Source organism: Salvelinus fontinalis, chromosome 24, assembly GCF_029448725.1.
Source record: "Salvelinus fontinalis isolate EN_2023a chromosome 24, ASM2944872v1, whole genome shotgun sequence".
Classification (NCBI taxonomy): domain Eukaryota; kingdom Metazoa; phylum Chordata; class Actinopteri; order Salmoniformes; family Salmonidae; genus Salvelinus; species Salvelinus fontinalis.
Genome location: NC_074688.1, coordinates 26,639,802 through 26,654,528, shown reverse-complemented (window position 1 = coordinate 26,654,528; position 14,727 = coordinate 26,639,802). Strand labels below are relative to the sequence as shown.

The 14,727-nt window shown below is 45.6% G+C and overlaps 1 protein-coding gene across 8 annotated transcripts in view; it reads left to right on the top strand.

Moving 5' to 3' along the window:
- LOC129822555 (clustered mitochondria protein homolog) overlaps positions 1 to 14,727 on the top strand; it is a 28,326-nt gene that overhangs the window by 7,927 nt on the left and 5,672 nt on the right. For 4 of the 8 annotated variants that reach the window (XM_055880859.1, XM_055880865.1, XM_055880863.1 and 1 more), the window contains 21 exons: positions 30 to 169; positions 848 to 1,002; positions 1,260 to 1,385; positions 1,618 to 1,765; positions 3,664 to 3,756; positions 4,008 to 4,442; positions 4,683 to 4,942; positions 5,092 to 5,624; positions 6,802 to 6,903; positions 7,001 to 7,101; positions 7,296 to 7,448; positions 7,672 to 7,734; positions 7,897 to 8,162; positions 8,310 to 8,394; positions 8,604 to 8,757; positions 11,733 to 11,872; positions 11,982 to 12,062; positions 12,176 to 12,301; positions 12,493 to 12,614; positions 12,754 to 12,847; positions 13,498 to 13,632. In XM_055880859.1, the coding sequence (XP_055736834.1) occupies positions 30 to 169; positions 848 to 1,002; positions 1,260 to 1,385; positions 1,618 to 1,765; positions 3,664 to 3,756; positions 4,008 to 4,442; positions 4,683 to 4,942; positions 5,092 to 5,624; positions 6,802 to 6,903; positions 7,001 to 7,101; positions 7,296 to 7,448; positions 7,672 to 7,734; positions 7,897 to 8,162; positions 8,310 to 8,394; positions 8,604 to 8,757; positions 11,733 to 11,872; positions 11,982 to 12,062; positions 12,176 to 12,301; positions 12,493 to 12,614; positions 12,754 to 12,847; positions 13,498 to 13,632 (3,512 nt within the window). The remainder of the gene's footprint in view (positions 1 to 29; positions 170 to 847; positions 1,003 to 1,259; positions 1,386 to 1,617; positions 1,766 to 3,663; positions 3,757 to 4,007; positions 4,443 to 4,682; positions 4,943 to 5,091; positions 5,625 to 6,801; positions 6,904 to 7,000; positions 7,102 to 7,295; positions 7,449 to 7,671; positions 7,735 to 7,896; positions 8,163 to 8,309; positions 8,395 to 8,603; positions 8,758 to 11,732; positions 11,873 to 11,981; positions 12,063 to 12,175; positions 12,302 to 12,492; positions 12,615 to 12,753; positions 12,848 to 13,497; positions 13,633 to 14,727) is intronic. The other 4 variants (XM_055880866.1, XM_055880860.1, XM_055880862.1 and 1 more) reach the window with 4 other exon arrangements.

Sequence of the window (14,727 nt, the reverse complement as noted above, 5' to 3'; positions counted from 1 at the left end):
TCTGACCTGTGACCTTATCTCATCTGCAGACAGTGGTAAGCGGAAGAAGAAGGGCAGTGATCTGGAGCAGATAGACTGTACCCCTCCAGAACACATCCTACCTGGCAGCAAAGAACGCCCCCTGGTGCCCCTCCAGCCACAGAACAAGGACTGGAAGGTAATAATGACGGTAATTACAATGATTTTAACACTTTTATCTAAAGAGACTTACAGTTCATAGTGACACATTTCACATTTGCTGTAAAATTAAAACCCACAACCCTGGTGTTTCCAGCAAGCTAATTATGATCATTCTAATGCCGTCTCATTTACATAGATTCATGTGTGTCTCTGTGACATTATCTGACAGTTCAAAAAATGTGTTACATTCTTCAAGGAGTTTGTCCATTTGTATGTCTCATTTACATAGATTAATGTGTGTCTCTGTGACATTATCTGACAGTTCAAAAAATGTGTTACATTCTTCAAGGAGTTTGTCCATTTGTATTTTACTGGCTTCAGCTCCAACCTTTGATCTGCTTGTAGGAGCCATTTTTATATAGCTCACAATGATTTGCTAGCTAAGTGCCAGACTTACTCAAGCCTGCCACTAGTACACTTTTTTATTCTAGAATAAGTAAACGTGGTTGTAGAATAAAGGGTAAGATTAGTTAAAAGTGAAGTGTGCACTCAACAAAACCAGCATACATCAGCTGGCTGGCTCGTACTAGATCCTGTACATCCTTACCACCAAAAAGTGCAGATGAAGTAATCAGTCTATGGCCCTTTTCCAATATCCACACTAGCACACCACAAGTCATAAGTCACATTCCAATGTCCATATCTGATTCCCCCTCTTGCTCTATAGCCCATGCAGTGCCTGAAGGTCCTGACTATGAGTGGCTGGAACCCCCCCCCTGGCAACAGGAAGATGCATGGTGATCTGATGTACCTGTATATGGTGACTGTTGAGGAGAGACACATCAGTATCACCGCCTCCACACGTGGCTTCTACCTCAACCAGTGAGTCCTGCTTTCCTTTTCTCCCGTTAGACTTACCGCATGCTGTTTTCACACTACTGCGCTGAGCCAAGCTGATCTGGATTGTGTTGGCCTGAGTACACATCCACCATTTGCTGGAACTGTACTGGAAAGTGTGAAAGGGAAAATATCAGAGCCAGCACAGTTTGGTTAGCTTTGGCAAGATTGTGTGACAAAGTCAACTGATCAAGGCTGAGAGTTGACCATAATGAGAGATGACCATGGTGTTGTTGTTCCAGGTCGACCACCTACACCTTCAACCCCAAGCCAGCCAACCCCAGCTTCCTGAGCCACTCGTTGGTTGAGCTGCTGAGCCAGATTAGCCCTGCCTTCAAGAAGAACTTCACTGTCCTGCAGAAGACAAGGTAAGTGGGCTACGCTAACCACAATGCACTGAGCTATTTATTAGTTCTGTGTAATGTGGTGAAAACAAACTAAGCATACAATTATTAGTCATTATCAGAAATTTATATATTTTTTTAAGAGCTAAAAATATTAGCCAGACAGTAGTTGTTTTTCTTGATAATTCAGGTAAGCCTTATCTGAGAAATATTCCCGTTGTGATACGTGGTTAATGTGGTTTCTGATTGACTGCAGGGTCCAGCGGCATCCGTTTGAAAGGATAGCCACACCCTTCCAGGTGTACAGTTGGACCGCCCCCCAGGTGGACCACACCATGGACTGTGTCAGAGCTGAGGACGCTTACACCTCCCGTCTAGGCTACGAGGAACACATACCTGGACAGGTACACACACCATACACCTCACGCCAAGGCTACGAGGAACACATACCAGGACAGGTACACACACCATACACCTCGCTCCTAGGCTATGAGGAACACATACCTGGACAGATTCACACACCATGCACCTCGCTCCTAGGCTACGAGGAACACATACCTGGACAGGTACACACACCATACACCTCGCACCTAGGCTACGAGGAACACATACCTGGACAGATTCACACACCATGCACCTCGCTACGAGGAACACATACAGTGGGGCAAAAAAGTATTTAGTCAGCCACCAATTGTGCAAGTTCTCCCACTTAAAAAGATGAGAGAGGCCTGTACTTTTCATCATAGGTACACTTCAACTATGACAGACAAAATGAGATTTTTTTTCTCCAGAAAATCACATTGTAGGATTTTTTATGAATTTATTTGCAAATTATGGTGGAAAATAAGTATTTGGTCACCTACAAACAAGCAAGATTTCTGGCTCTCACAGACCTGGAACTTCTTTAAGGGGCTCCTCTGTCCTCCACTTGTTATCAGTATAAAAGACACCTGTCCACAACCTCAAACAGTCACACTCCAAACTCCACTATGGCCAAGACCAAAGAGCTGTCAAAGGACACCAGAAACAAAATTGTAGACCTGCACCAGGCTGGGAAGACTGAATCTGCAATAGGTAAGCAGCTTGGTTTGAAGAAATCAACTGTGGGAGCAATTATTAGGAAATGGAAGACATATAAGACCACTGATAATCTCCCTCGATCTAGGGCTCCACGCAAGATCACACCCCGTGGGGTCAAAATGATCACAAGAACGGTGAGCAAAAATCCCAGAACCACACGGGGGGACCTAGTGAATGACCTGCAGAGAGCTGGGACCAAAGTAACAAAGCCTACCAAAGCAGTAACACACTACGCCGCCAGGGACTCAAATCCTGCAGTGCCAGACGTGTCCCCCTGCTTAAGCCAGTACATGTCCAGGCCCGTCTGAAGTTTGCTAGAGAGCATTTGGATGATCCAGAAGAAGATTGGGAGAATGTCATATGGTCAGATGAAACCAAAATATATTTTGGTAAACTCAACTCGTCGTGTTTGGAGGACAAAGAATGCTGAGTTGCATCCAAAGACCACCATACCTACTGTGAAGCATGGGGGTGGAAACATCATGCTTTGGGGCTGTTTTTCTGCAAAGGGACCAGGGACTGATCCGTGTAAAGGAAAGAATGAATGGGGCCATGTATCGTGAGATTTTGAGTGAAAACCTCCTTCCATCAGCAAGGGCATTGAAGATGAAACGTGGCTGGGTCTTTCAGCATGACAATGATCCCATACACACCGCCCGGGCAACGAAGGAGTGGCTTCGTAAGAAGCATTTCAAGGTCCTGGAGTGCCCTAGCCAGTTTCCAGATCTCAACCCCATAGAAAATCTTTGGAGGGAGTTGAAAGTCCGTGTTGCCCAGCAACAGCCCCAAAACATCACTGCTCTAGAGGAGATCTGCATGGAGGAATGGGCCAAAATACCAGCAACAGTGTGTGAAAACCTTGTGAAGACTTACAGAATACGTTTGACCTCTGTCATTGCCAACAAAAGGTATATAACAAAGTATTGAGAAACTTTTGTTATTGACCAAATACTTATTTTCCACCATAATTTGCAAATAAATTCATAAAAAATCCTACAATGTGATTTTCTGGATTTTTTTTTTTCTCATTGTGTCTGTCATAGTTGTCAAAGTGTACCTATGATGAAAATTACAGGCCTCTCTCATCTTTTTAAGTGGGAGAACTTTCACAATTGGTGGCTGACTAAATACTTTTTTGCCCCACTGTACCTGGACAGGTAGACACACCAAAAATAGTCTTTTTTAGAGTCAGTGTAACATGGGGTCTCTGTTATTTATTCAGACGCGAGACTGGAATGAGGAGTTGCAGACGACCAGAGAGCTGGCCCGGAAGAACCTGCCTGAACGCCTGCTGAGAGAGAGGGCCATCTTCAAGGTGAGCCAGCCTACAGCAGCAGTTAAAGCCCAACTCCTTTCCCCTCTTCTCTCCTGCACTCTTTCATGCTTATTTGCTTTCTCCAGTGAGCCTCGGTCATCGACTCTCTCTTGAAACACCCTCCTTTTATCCTATAGTCCGTTTCTCTGTTTACGTCTATATCCTGTAGTGTGCACAGACTACTTTTCTTTCCATCCTCTACATCCTTACGCATTCACTCTCTGACTCTCCTCCCCTCTCCCTCTCTCCAGGTCCACAGTGACTTTGCGGCTGCTGCCACTCGCGGTTCCATGGCGGTGATCGACGGCAACGTGATGGCCATCAATCCTGGTGAGGAGACGCGTATGCAGATGTTTATCTGGAACAACATCTTTTTCTCTCTGGGCTTCGACGTCCGCGACCACTACCGTGAGCTGGGCGGAGACGCTGCTGCGCACGCTGCACCCACCAATGACCTCAACGGTGTCCGGGCTTATGGGGCCGTAGACGTGGAGGGGCTGTACACCCTGGGGACAGTGGTGGTGGATTATCGTGGTTACCGTGTCACGGCCCAGTCGATCATCCCTGGCATTCTGGAGAGAGAGCAGGAGCAGAGCGTTATCTACGGGTCTATCGACTTTGGGAAGACAGTGGTGTCTCATGGGAAGTACCTGGAGCTTCTGGAGAGGACCAGTCGACCACTCAAGGTGAGGAAGAGGATATGATAATGCCAGTTTCATGGTTTATTTTTAAGTTTGCTAATTGTTTGGGATGAATGTTTTTGTTAATACAGAGTAAGCAAACTTCAATATCTTTTGTAGAACAGTTTTTGTTGTCACTGCACCGGCCTACAGATGTTTAACGTATATTGACTGCCGTGCCTCTAACCTGCCATACTGTGGTTATCACATTCTCTCTGTCATAATGACTGACTCTCCCACCCCCAGGTCCAGAGACACAATGTGCTGAATGAGAAGGATGAGTCCGTGGAGCTGTGTTCCTCTGTTGAGTGTAAGGGCATAATTGGCAACGATGGACGCCACTACATCCTGGACCTTCTGAGGACTTTCCCCCCCGACCTGAACTTCCTGCCTGTGGAAGGAGAGGAGCTTTCCCCTGAGAGTGTGCGGCATGGTTTCCCCCGCCAGCACCGCCACCGTCTGGCCTGCCTCCGACAGGAGCTCATTGAGGCCTTTGTCGAGCACAGGTACTGTAGGGTGCCCTGGGTATGTCCCTCGAGGGTCATTTGATGTTCCCTTTAGTGTATGATTGTGTCTGCACATTTGAATGTTCACGTAACTGAATGGATGTCCTACTCCCTCAGGGATAATAAAGATTCTTTAATCTACTCCTCAGATACCTCCTCTTCATGAAGATGGCAGCACTCCAGCTGATGCAGCAGAAAGCTAACAAGGAGAGCAAGATGGCCACCCTGACAGAGAATAGCAGCCCTGAGGCAGCCGTTCCAGCCCTGCCCTCCACGGAGAACCCTGATGCTTCAGCCAAGTCCTCAGAAACTTCCACAGAAACCCTCACTGACGGCAAGTCAGACGCAGTCCAGATAGAGACCACCTCCACCTCTGATGCCCCTCAGCCAGCAGCAACAGAAGCCACCACCATAGGAGCAGCCCCCAAGGCAGAACAAACAACAGAAACGGACAGTCCCTCTGCTGCAGCAACAACCATTAATGCCTCCCAGGCAACCCCTACAGAGGATAATGTGGTTCCCACGGTGACCACCAATGGGCCATTGGTGCCTGTTGCCACAGCGATTCAGAATGGGGAGTGCGAGAGCCCTCTGGAGGGTAAGGCTGAGGATAGTATCCCGGGCTTAGCCCAGGCCAAAGAGCTGGCTGAGTCCTTAGCCGCGGAAGATGGATCCGTTATCGGTACGTCCAAACCATTGCAGGGTAGAGAAAGACTGGGGATATCCAGTCGGTGGAGAAATGCTTTTAAAGAAGAGGTCTGTTTATTTTCTCCATAGACTTGCATTTGGAACGGTGTGTGAGAGTTGTTAGCAGTTGACGTTATTCTTCAATAACACAGACCTCAAAACAAATCGGAGACAAAAATAGATTGATTTGAGAAGAATCATAGATGTTTTGCTGGGAGGTAGATGTTCAGTCTCCCCTGTCCTTAGTTTTTCTCCACAGAACAAAGAAACAGGATGTCATTTATAACCCCCCACCCTAGCCTGGGGTTGACCAATCAGAAGTCCTTGCAGTACAACTTGGCCAGTGGCCAAATAACAAGTATCCTGCTCCAGACTCAATGAACAGACCAATGAAAACGTGGCACATGTAGTTCTGAGTTCAGGACTGACATTCCACAGATTCTAAACAGCTGTTGAACTGAAAGCCAACTATTTCCATTGACGATTCCCTATTGACCATTAGTAGTTTTTAGTCCTCTCATCCTCTGGGTTGTGTATTTATCTTCAAAATATTAGTGTACTCCCCCTTAGACCATTTTAAAGAGTGTATGTGTGGTTTTTCATCAGTATCTGAGAGCGTTTATCCATAGTACCGCTAAGAAGACTTCTTAATGCTGGTGTCTTAGTTGCATCTCTCCACCTGGCTAGGTGTCCCTGTCCTGTTCTTAGCCTCCTATGGGGTGAGCATGGACCCCAGTAAAATCACTAACAGTGTGAGATATAGCAATCCAATAACCACATATGTCAAGTTTATTTCTCATTGGCTGGTGTGACAGTTAATCAAATGGTTTGAAGCTCCAGAAAGAAGGAAATAATCCCTGGTTGTATGTGATCATTGCATGTGTATGGGATGGCAGGAGTTGCCCCCTGGCCCTACTGCCTGCTTGACAATAGCTCTAATGACAATGTGTTTTAGATGTTTTTTTAACTAAGATCTGCAACAGTTTGTTGGTGGGGATTTTCAACTTTTTCAATGCATGTAGGCATTGGACAAAAGATGATAGTGGTGCTTTTGGGGAACTTACCCCATATGATTTTGATTTGAGTTGCCCAGCTAACTTGTTATATTCATAAAACACCCCTCTCCTCCTCCCCTGATCTCACCAACCCCACCCTGACCTGTCTCCATCAAGACCCTAAAAGCCGTGAGGTTGTCCTCAACGCCTGCAAAGCCGTGGGTTCCATCAGCAACACCTCCTTCGACATCCGCTTCAACCCAGACATCTTTTCTCCAGGTAGGATGATGGTAAATGTAGTGCTTTTAGGAGAGGTTTTGTGTGGCAGCTGGCTCTGCTGTACAGTACTCATTTCCCCCCCATGTCTTTCCCCCAGGAGTTCGTTTCCCCGAGGACAGTGTGGATGACATTCAGAAACAGAAGCAGCTGTTGAAGGATGCTGCAGCCTTCCTGGTGTCCTGTCAGATCCCCTCTCTGGTAAGTTTCAGGGCAGCAACATAGTACCACACACAAGCAGTCATTACCTTAACTATATTACAACCTATTTACTTACATCACTGTATCACTAGCCTTTGTGTCTTTTTAGCTATTTGTGGGTTGGTGTTTCCTTGGTTATTTGTTCTTGTGTGTGTGTGTGGTAATTTATTTTACTTATGTGTCTTTTCCTCCAGGTGAAGGACTGTCTGGACCACAGTGCTCTGCCTATGGATGGAGCCACACTGACTGAGGCTCTGCACCAGAGGGGCATCAATGTGCGTTACCTAGGCAATGTGCTGGAGTTTGTGGACAAGACCCCAGCCAAGGCACAGCTGGAGCACTTCTATGTAAGCCTAAACCTTTGACCTCCATACACTCTTGAGGACTGACTCGGGAGAAATATAATGAAGGGCAATGATAGCATTATTAGCATAATGATAACCTTCTAGACTGATCTGTTTCTACTGCATACATATTGCAGGACAGGGTGCAGGACAATGCATAAAGATTAATCTGCATTAAGCTTGTTTTGTTTTTTTCTGACGGTTTTGTATCTTTTCTGTTCTGTAGAGAATAGGTATCAGCGAGTTGATCACCAGATGTGCGAAACATATCTTCAAGACATACCTCCAGGTGATTGCTATTTTTAAGCAATGATTGTTAAATAATTATGATGTACTTAGGATGACACAGATCTTTGTACTTTTGCACCATGAAAATGAGTATCCCTATTTGCTTATCATAGAAGGTATTTATTTGTCTCCCTAAGAAATTGATTAAATATGAGAACAATAGACTATGTACTCCATCTCCCAGGGTGTGGAGTTGTCGGCCCTCTCAGCCGCTGTCAGCCACTTCCTCAACTGCTTCCTGTCCTCCTTCCCTGATGCCGTGGCACACCTGCCTGCCGACGAGCTCGTGTCGCGCCGCAAGAACCGTAAACGCCGTAACCGAGTCCCGGGGGGAGGGGACAACACGGCGTGGGCCAGCCTGACACCCAGTGAGCTGTGGAAGAACATAGTCTCTGAGGCCCAGAGCTACTACAACTTCACTCTGCACTGGTGGGTGGGAATTAGGATTGATGTTTGCACAATAGTAGGCTTGACGTTAGCACTCTATTCTGGCAGCTACCATGTCTGCCTGCACTGGTGAGTGTGCTTGGGTAAAAGTTGGCGTAGGTTTTCCTAAAAACATGCATCTTTCTACAGCGAGAATGCTGACCAGGTAGTGGAGAAATACGCCCTTCAGAAGATCACCCTGCTCAGAGAAATCTCCATCAAAGCTGGCATCCAGGTAACTCCCATCAATCCCTATTTAGACTAGGTGTGATTTTCAACATATTGTATACATTTATTAAATACCTTCAGATCTACAGAAATGCCTAGGGAGTAGGTGCCAGGGGTCAAATTGTAATTCAGAATGTGTATTTGAATGATGTCATGTTTTTAACCCTCTCCCTCCTAACAATCTTCCTGTGTCTCCTGCCTCCCTGCGTTTTCTAGATCCTGATAAAGGAGTATAACTTTGACAGTCGCCACAAGCCTGCCTTCACAGAGGAGGACATCCTTAACATCTTCCCTGTGGTGAAGCACGTCAACCCCAAGGCCTCTGATGCCTTTCACTTCTTCCAGAGTGGACAGGCCAAGGTCCAGCAAGGTGAGGCTAGCATGAGGCTACTAGACCTCAATCAGCATGGCCCGGAACGGCATGGATGCTCCTAGTGCTTGAGACATACAGTACTACTCACACTAATAATGCAGCACACATGCGGACAAGCCAAGGTCCAGCAAGGTGAGGTGGATACCAGTCCTGCTGGGCAGGATCAGAATGGGTCCTCCTAGGGCTGTGGCGGTCACGTCATTTCGTCAGCTGGTGATTTGTCAAGCAAATAACTGTCGGTCTCACGGTAATTGACTGTTAATTTACATAAACACATTTAGCATCTCCTGGCTTCCACACATAGCCTACAAGCCATTATTTATTTTAGACAGGTCTAAAGAAGCATCATATGAAGAAAATGTAGTCTATTTCAGAAGATGTTAGGTCCTGATGTGTCCTGATGTGGCTATGCCAAATGGCTGTGGGCTACACTAGTTTATTTAGCAGACAAGATTTGCTTATAAGTCCGTGGCATTATTTTATAGTATGAAGAATATAATTGAACATAGCTGAATAAAACATAAATATTTTCTCCAAATGATTTGAGGGAGTGTGCACATGCGCTATTGTGTTGGGCAGTTAACAAAGAAATAGGTACTCCTATGTGCTTTATTTAGAGTTATTAATGTAACTGTAGTTGTTCTACAAACGTTGGGCTATATGTTTAGATGTTTAATACATTGTAAGGCTGCATGATGAGACTAATGATGATTTGAAAAAAGTAGCTTGAAAGGCATGAGCTCTGCTTTTGCACAGGCTTTACTCTCAATAGTCTCTCATTCACAGTTTGACAAGCACTTGGTAATGCCTCGAATTTCATGTCGACATCCCCTTTGTGGCCGTAATGCACCCTAAAACAATCCATGCATTTTGCGGCCCGGAGTGCTGCGTTGTTCCCTACTCTCCGAGTGTGCTGTGCAATCCGAAGCGCCTCTCCATCACATGATCGGGTCTTTCTCACAGGCTATAAGTTAAGACCGACACATCGGGGATGCAACTGCGTTCGTCCTTATCTAATTCCGAGGTGCATATTGAAGATATTGGAAGAACTTTCCACATTTACTTTTCATCAGACAGCAAGATGACTAGGTCTAACGAACAGCAACTATCACTCATAGTACAAAAGTTGACCTTTTCTGTGCAATAAATAAATATTACATACATAGTCTGGGACAGTTGTGGGATGCGATAGATTCCAAATTTAATACAAGCAACAAACACTTTTTTATGCAATGTGGCTGACTCAACAGATCAGAAAATGTAGCTTAAAATAAACTATTAGGCTATTTCTTCATTATAAGCACAGCATTGCGCACATGGTAGTAGGCTATAAGCGTGAATTTTTCCATTAACGGAAAACACCATTAGCAAAAGATACCGCAAATGCAATTATGCAAATAATGCTTTTATTATAAAGGTGCGTTTTTATGGTGAAAATTATCTTCACCAAACTTGAAACTCACACGCTGCTTATGTATGCCAGTTAGATCTACACCCCTTGTAAAGTGGATTAATGTGCTTAATTTTAGTTATTTGGCCAATTTAGTTGTGATACAAACCTTATTAAAATTGTAGGCCTATGTTTTAGGTGTGCGACTGATTTGAAATTTGCAAAAAAAAAAGGCATTGTTTCTTATGCTGGGCATCATTCACAAGTGATAGGCTAATATTGTCACCCATCAGACTTTTTTTGATTTAATATTGTCTTTACATATACTAAATAATATGTGTGAAATTTGTTTTGATTTAGAATGGACCATTATCGGGGGCCTCCCAAGTGGCGCAGTGGTCTAAGGCTGTGCCACATAGAGATTCTGGGTTCGAGTCCAGGCTCTGTTGCAGCCGGCTGCGACCGGGAGACCCATGGGGCGGCACACAATTGGCCCAGCGTCGTCCGGATTAGGGGGGGGTTGGCCGGCAGGGATGTCCTTGTCCCATCGCGCGCACTAGCGACTCCTGTGGCGGGCCGGGCGCAGTGCACGCTGACATGGTTGCCAGGTGTACGGTGTTTCCTCCGACACATTGGTGTGGCTGGCTTCCAGGTTAAGTGGGCATTGTGTCAAGAAGCATTCGACCTTCGCGGCTCTCGACCTTCGCCTCTCCCGGGTCCGTACGGGATTTGCAGTGACCAGACTGTAATTACCTATTGGATACCATAAAATTGGGGAGAAAAAAAAGAAAAGAAAAAAAAGAATGAATATTATCATAAACCTGTCTCTAAACAGGGGCAGCGGGAAATAATACATGTAATCTATGCACTTAAATAGCGAATGTAGGACGCTTTACCTGTGGTTCATTTTCATGCCAGCCAGGTAGACTGTACTCCTGTTGTAAAGATAAGCAATGTGCTTAATATTAGGAAAGTTGAGAAATAAATATAGTAGACCTAGCCTATAGAAAGCTGATGGGATCCTCCTCTTTTTATTAGCAGCCATCACTCTGTTTTCTCACTCAATTTCATAGCCTATAGAAATGTTGCCAACATGAGCTCATGGGCTCTCATGAAGTGTTTGATTAGATTTTTGAATACATTAGCATTGATGGTAGAGTGATTAGGGGACAATAGAGTGCTGAATACCAGGCAGTTAGCATGTTTGGTAGGCTACTAATGACCAGCAGCAGCATCAGAGCTTGGAGAAGCCTAATTATCGTGACTAAATGGTCATGTGGAATTTGACTGCCGTCATGACTCGTTGACTGCCGGTGTAGCGGTAATACGGTCACCTCAACAGCCCTAGGTCCTCCTAGTGCTAAACAGATATGCACATGAAGCTCTACTCACACATGCAACACACACACGAAGGCTGAGAAATGTTTCCTTCCTCCCCATACAAACCATGCAGAAGCCTTACTACATTCATTCAACAATGCAACTTACCTTAGTGTCCTCTCTGAACCCGTTCACATGACTTTCTTTTGCGTTGTACAACAATTGTGGAAGCCTGGGTTTTTAACAAGGTCTCTGTCTGCAGGTTACCTTAAGGAGGGCTGTGAGTTGATCAACGAGGCTTTGAACCTGTTCAACAACGTGTACGGGGCCATGCACGTGGAGATCTGTGCCTGCCTGCGTCTGCTGGCTCGCCTTAACTACATCATGGGAGACCACCATGAGGTGTGCTGCTCTAGGCATGATACACACACTTATATTCCTCTCACACATGAAAACAAATGGCCACAGCAATTCCAGTGATAGTCCTGACTTTCGTCTTCTCTGTCCATAGGCTCTCAGTAACCAACAGAAGGCTGTCTTGATGAGTGAGAGGGTGCTGGGCGTCGAGCACCCCAACACTATCCAGGAATATGTATGTATCCATGAAAATGACTATTTTTCGAAAATAGTTTTTTTACGTCATAAAAAAAAATCTCGGTCCATGTTAGCTGTTTTTAAGTGCCTCTGGTTGCTTTCTCTCCCCAGATGCACTTGGCTCTGTACTGCTTTGCCAACGGTCAGCTGTCCACTGCCCTGAAGCTGCTGTATCGTGCCCGCTACCTCATGCTGATGGTGTGTGGGGAGGACCACCCTGAGATGGCGCTGCTAGACGTGAGTGGACCACAGTATTTAATTTATTTTCTTTTGATCGAAACCATCCTGTAAGTGGACGTGTCACCACGTTAACTCTGAAGTTATGTACCAATTTTGTGGAAGCCTTTGAGGTGTGTTTGTGTGTGACCTTTACCAAATCAGTTCTCCTTACACCTGTCCTCCCTGTGGTCCCGGGTCTCCTCCTATAGAGTAACATTGGCCTGGTGCTGCATGGAGTAATGGAGTACGACCTGTCTCTGAGGTTCCTGGAGAACGCCTTGGCCATTAACTCCAAATACCACGGACCCCGCTCCCTCAAAGTAGCCCTCAGGTAAGGACAAGGGAGAGTTATTCCTTGAGTGACTGAACATAATTTTCAGTATATTAACTGATTTCCTGTTCTAAACTCTAGTTTGTGTTTATCTTCAGTTGATTTAATGCAATTATTATTATTTTTTATTAATCTGCAGTCATCATCTGGTTGCGAGGGTTTACGAGAGCAAGGCGGAGTTCCGCTCTGCGCTCCAGCACGAAAAGGAGGGCTACACCATCTACAAAAACCAGGTAAGACATACAGCTACAGTACACCAAGCTCTACACGTCCTCTCCTCAGAAGTGGCTTAAGAACATTTGCTTAAATAAGAATATGTGCTAGATAGCCTCCCGAGGGGCGCTGCGGTCTAAGGCACTGCATCGCAGTGTTTGAGGTGTCACTACTTTTCCGGGTTTGATCTCAGGCTGTGTCACAACTGGCCGTGACCGGTAGACCCATGAGGCGGCACACAATTGGGCCAGTGTCGTCCGGGTTAGGGGAGGGTTTGGCCGGCCAGGATTTCCTTGTCCCATCGCGCTCTAGCGACTCATTGTGGCGGGCCTGCAAGCTGACTTTGGTCGCCAGCTGAACGGTGTTTCCTCCGACACATTGGTGCGACTGGCTTCCGGGTTAAATGAGCAGTGTGTCAAGAAGCAGGGTCGTGTTTCGGAGGATGCGTGGCTCTCGACCTTCGCCTCTGCCGAGTCCGTAGGGGAGTTGCAGCGATGGGACAAGACTGTGTAATTACCAATTGGATATCACGAAAAAGCGGTAAAAAGTACCAAAAAAATTACAAAAAAGTGGAATATGTGCTAGATTACCAACAACTGATATTAGTTGAGAGGTCTCAATATATTTTTAAGCTTTCTTTCTCACTTTCTTCCCCTATGTCCCCTCTCAGGTGGGAGAGGCCCACGAGAAGACTAAAGAGAGCTCAGAGTACCTGAAGTACCTCACACAGCAGGCTGTGGCTTTGCAGAGAACCATGAACGAGATCTACAAGAACGGCTCCAATGCCAGCATCATGCCACTCAAGGCACGTGGCTTAGGGTGTAGCTATGGTTTCATATTGGTTTTTATCCCGAAGACAAAATCAAAGGGCCTTGTATTGTACCCAGATGATAGCGTAGTCTACAGACCAATGTTCCCTCTAAACTGCGCGCACAGTAGCCCGAAACTGCCACCCAAAAATATCAGCCCACAGAGAGAAGAATGAGATTGAAGTTCACTCAACTTTCTAGAGAGTGGTCACCAACCGGGCGATCGACTGGTTAATCTCGAAGGCATTCCTACTCGATTGCCAAATATTTCTGTAAAAAACCCAACGATAAATCCTTGTGTTCCTATTTTATTTTTTGGCTCGGGCTGTTGGCGGTAGGTGCACCCGATTCAGCTGACCTGCGTGCCGGGTAAGCGAACTGTTGCCATTTTTAACCATTTCCTGTGTCTGAAGGTACAAACTGCTTTCTGGCCAATTGGATGGCTCAGATACTGTCTGCAGTAATATAGCAGGCATAAAACAAAGCTACAGCGAAGTTGATACTGTGAGATTTCAAAACGTTTTAAAACCATGACTAGAGAGAGACTGTCAATGAATACAGCAAAGAGCTGCTGTTTTTATGAGTGAGGGTAAGTTCTTACTCAGCACTGTCAACACTTTTATACGCCATAAAATGCGCCTTCCTATTTCCACTCAGCGCTACAAAAAGCAGTGCAGCAGTAATGAATGAGTAGGAAAGTATCTATAGGCTTGCGTTGTTATTATTAGCGGCTTGGGTCTTTTAATATCGAGGAATATTTCACTTTCTCTGTTCATATGAGTAACAACATGGAATTTGCATGAGGCAGAACTAATGCAGCGCGACTCGAGTTTCGCTATCAGCTGGAAGACGGTGTCCCTTTTTGGTCAGTGTCAGTGGAGGAAAGGGGGAGTGAAGGGATGTTGAGGGGGACCCTCATTCTCCTCTCTTCCCTCCGCTGAGACTGACCATCAGATGCAAGCACCATCAGCCCAGTAAAATAAAAATGATTTAAATGTATGCTCACTCAGCGGTGCCTCACAAGTAATACAGCAATGGATCTATTACCGGTGTGATCATATAGTCTACCTCAAATGTTGAAATATAATTTA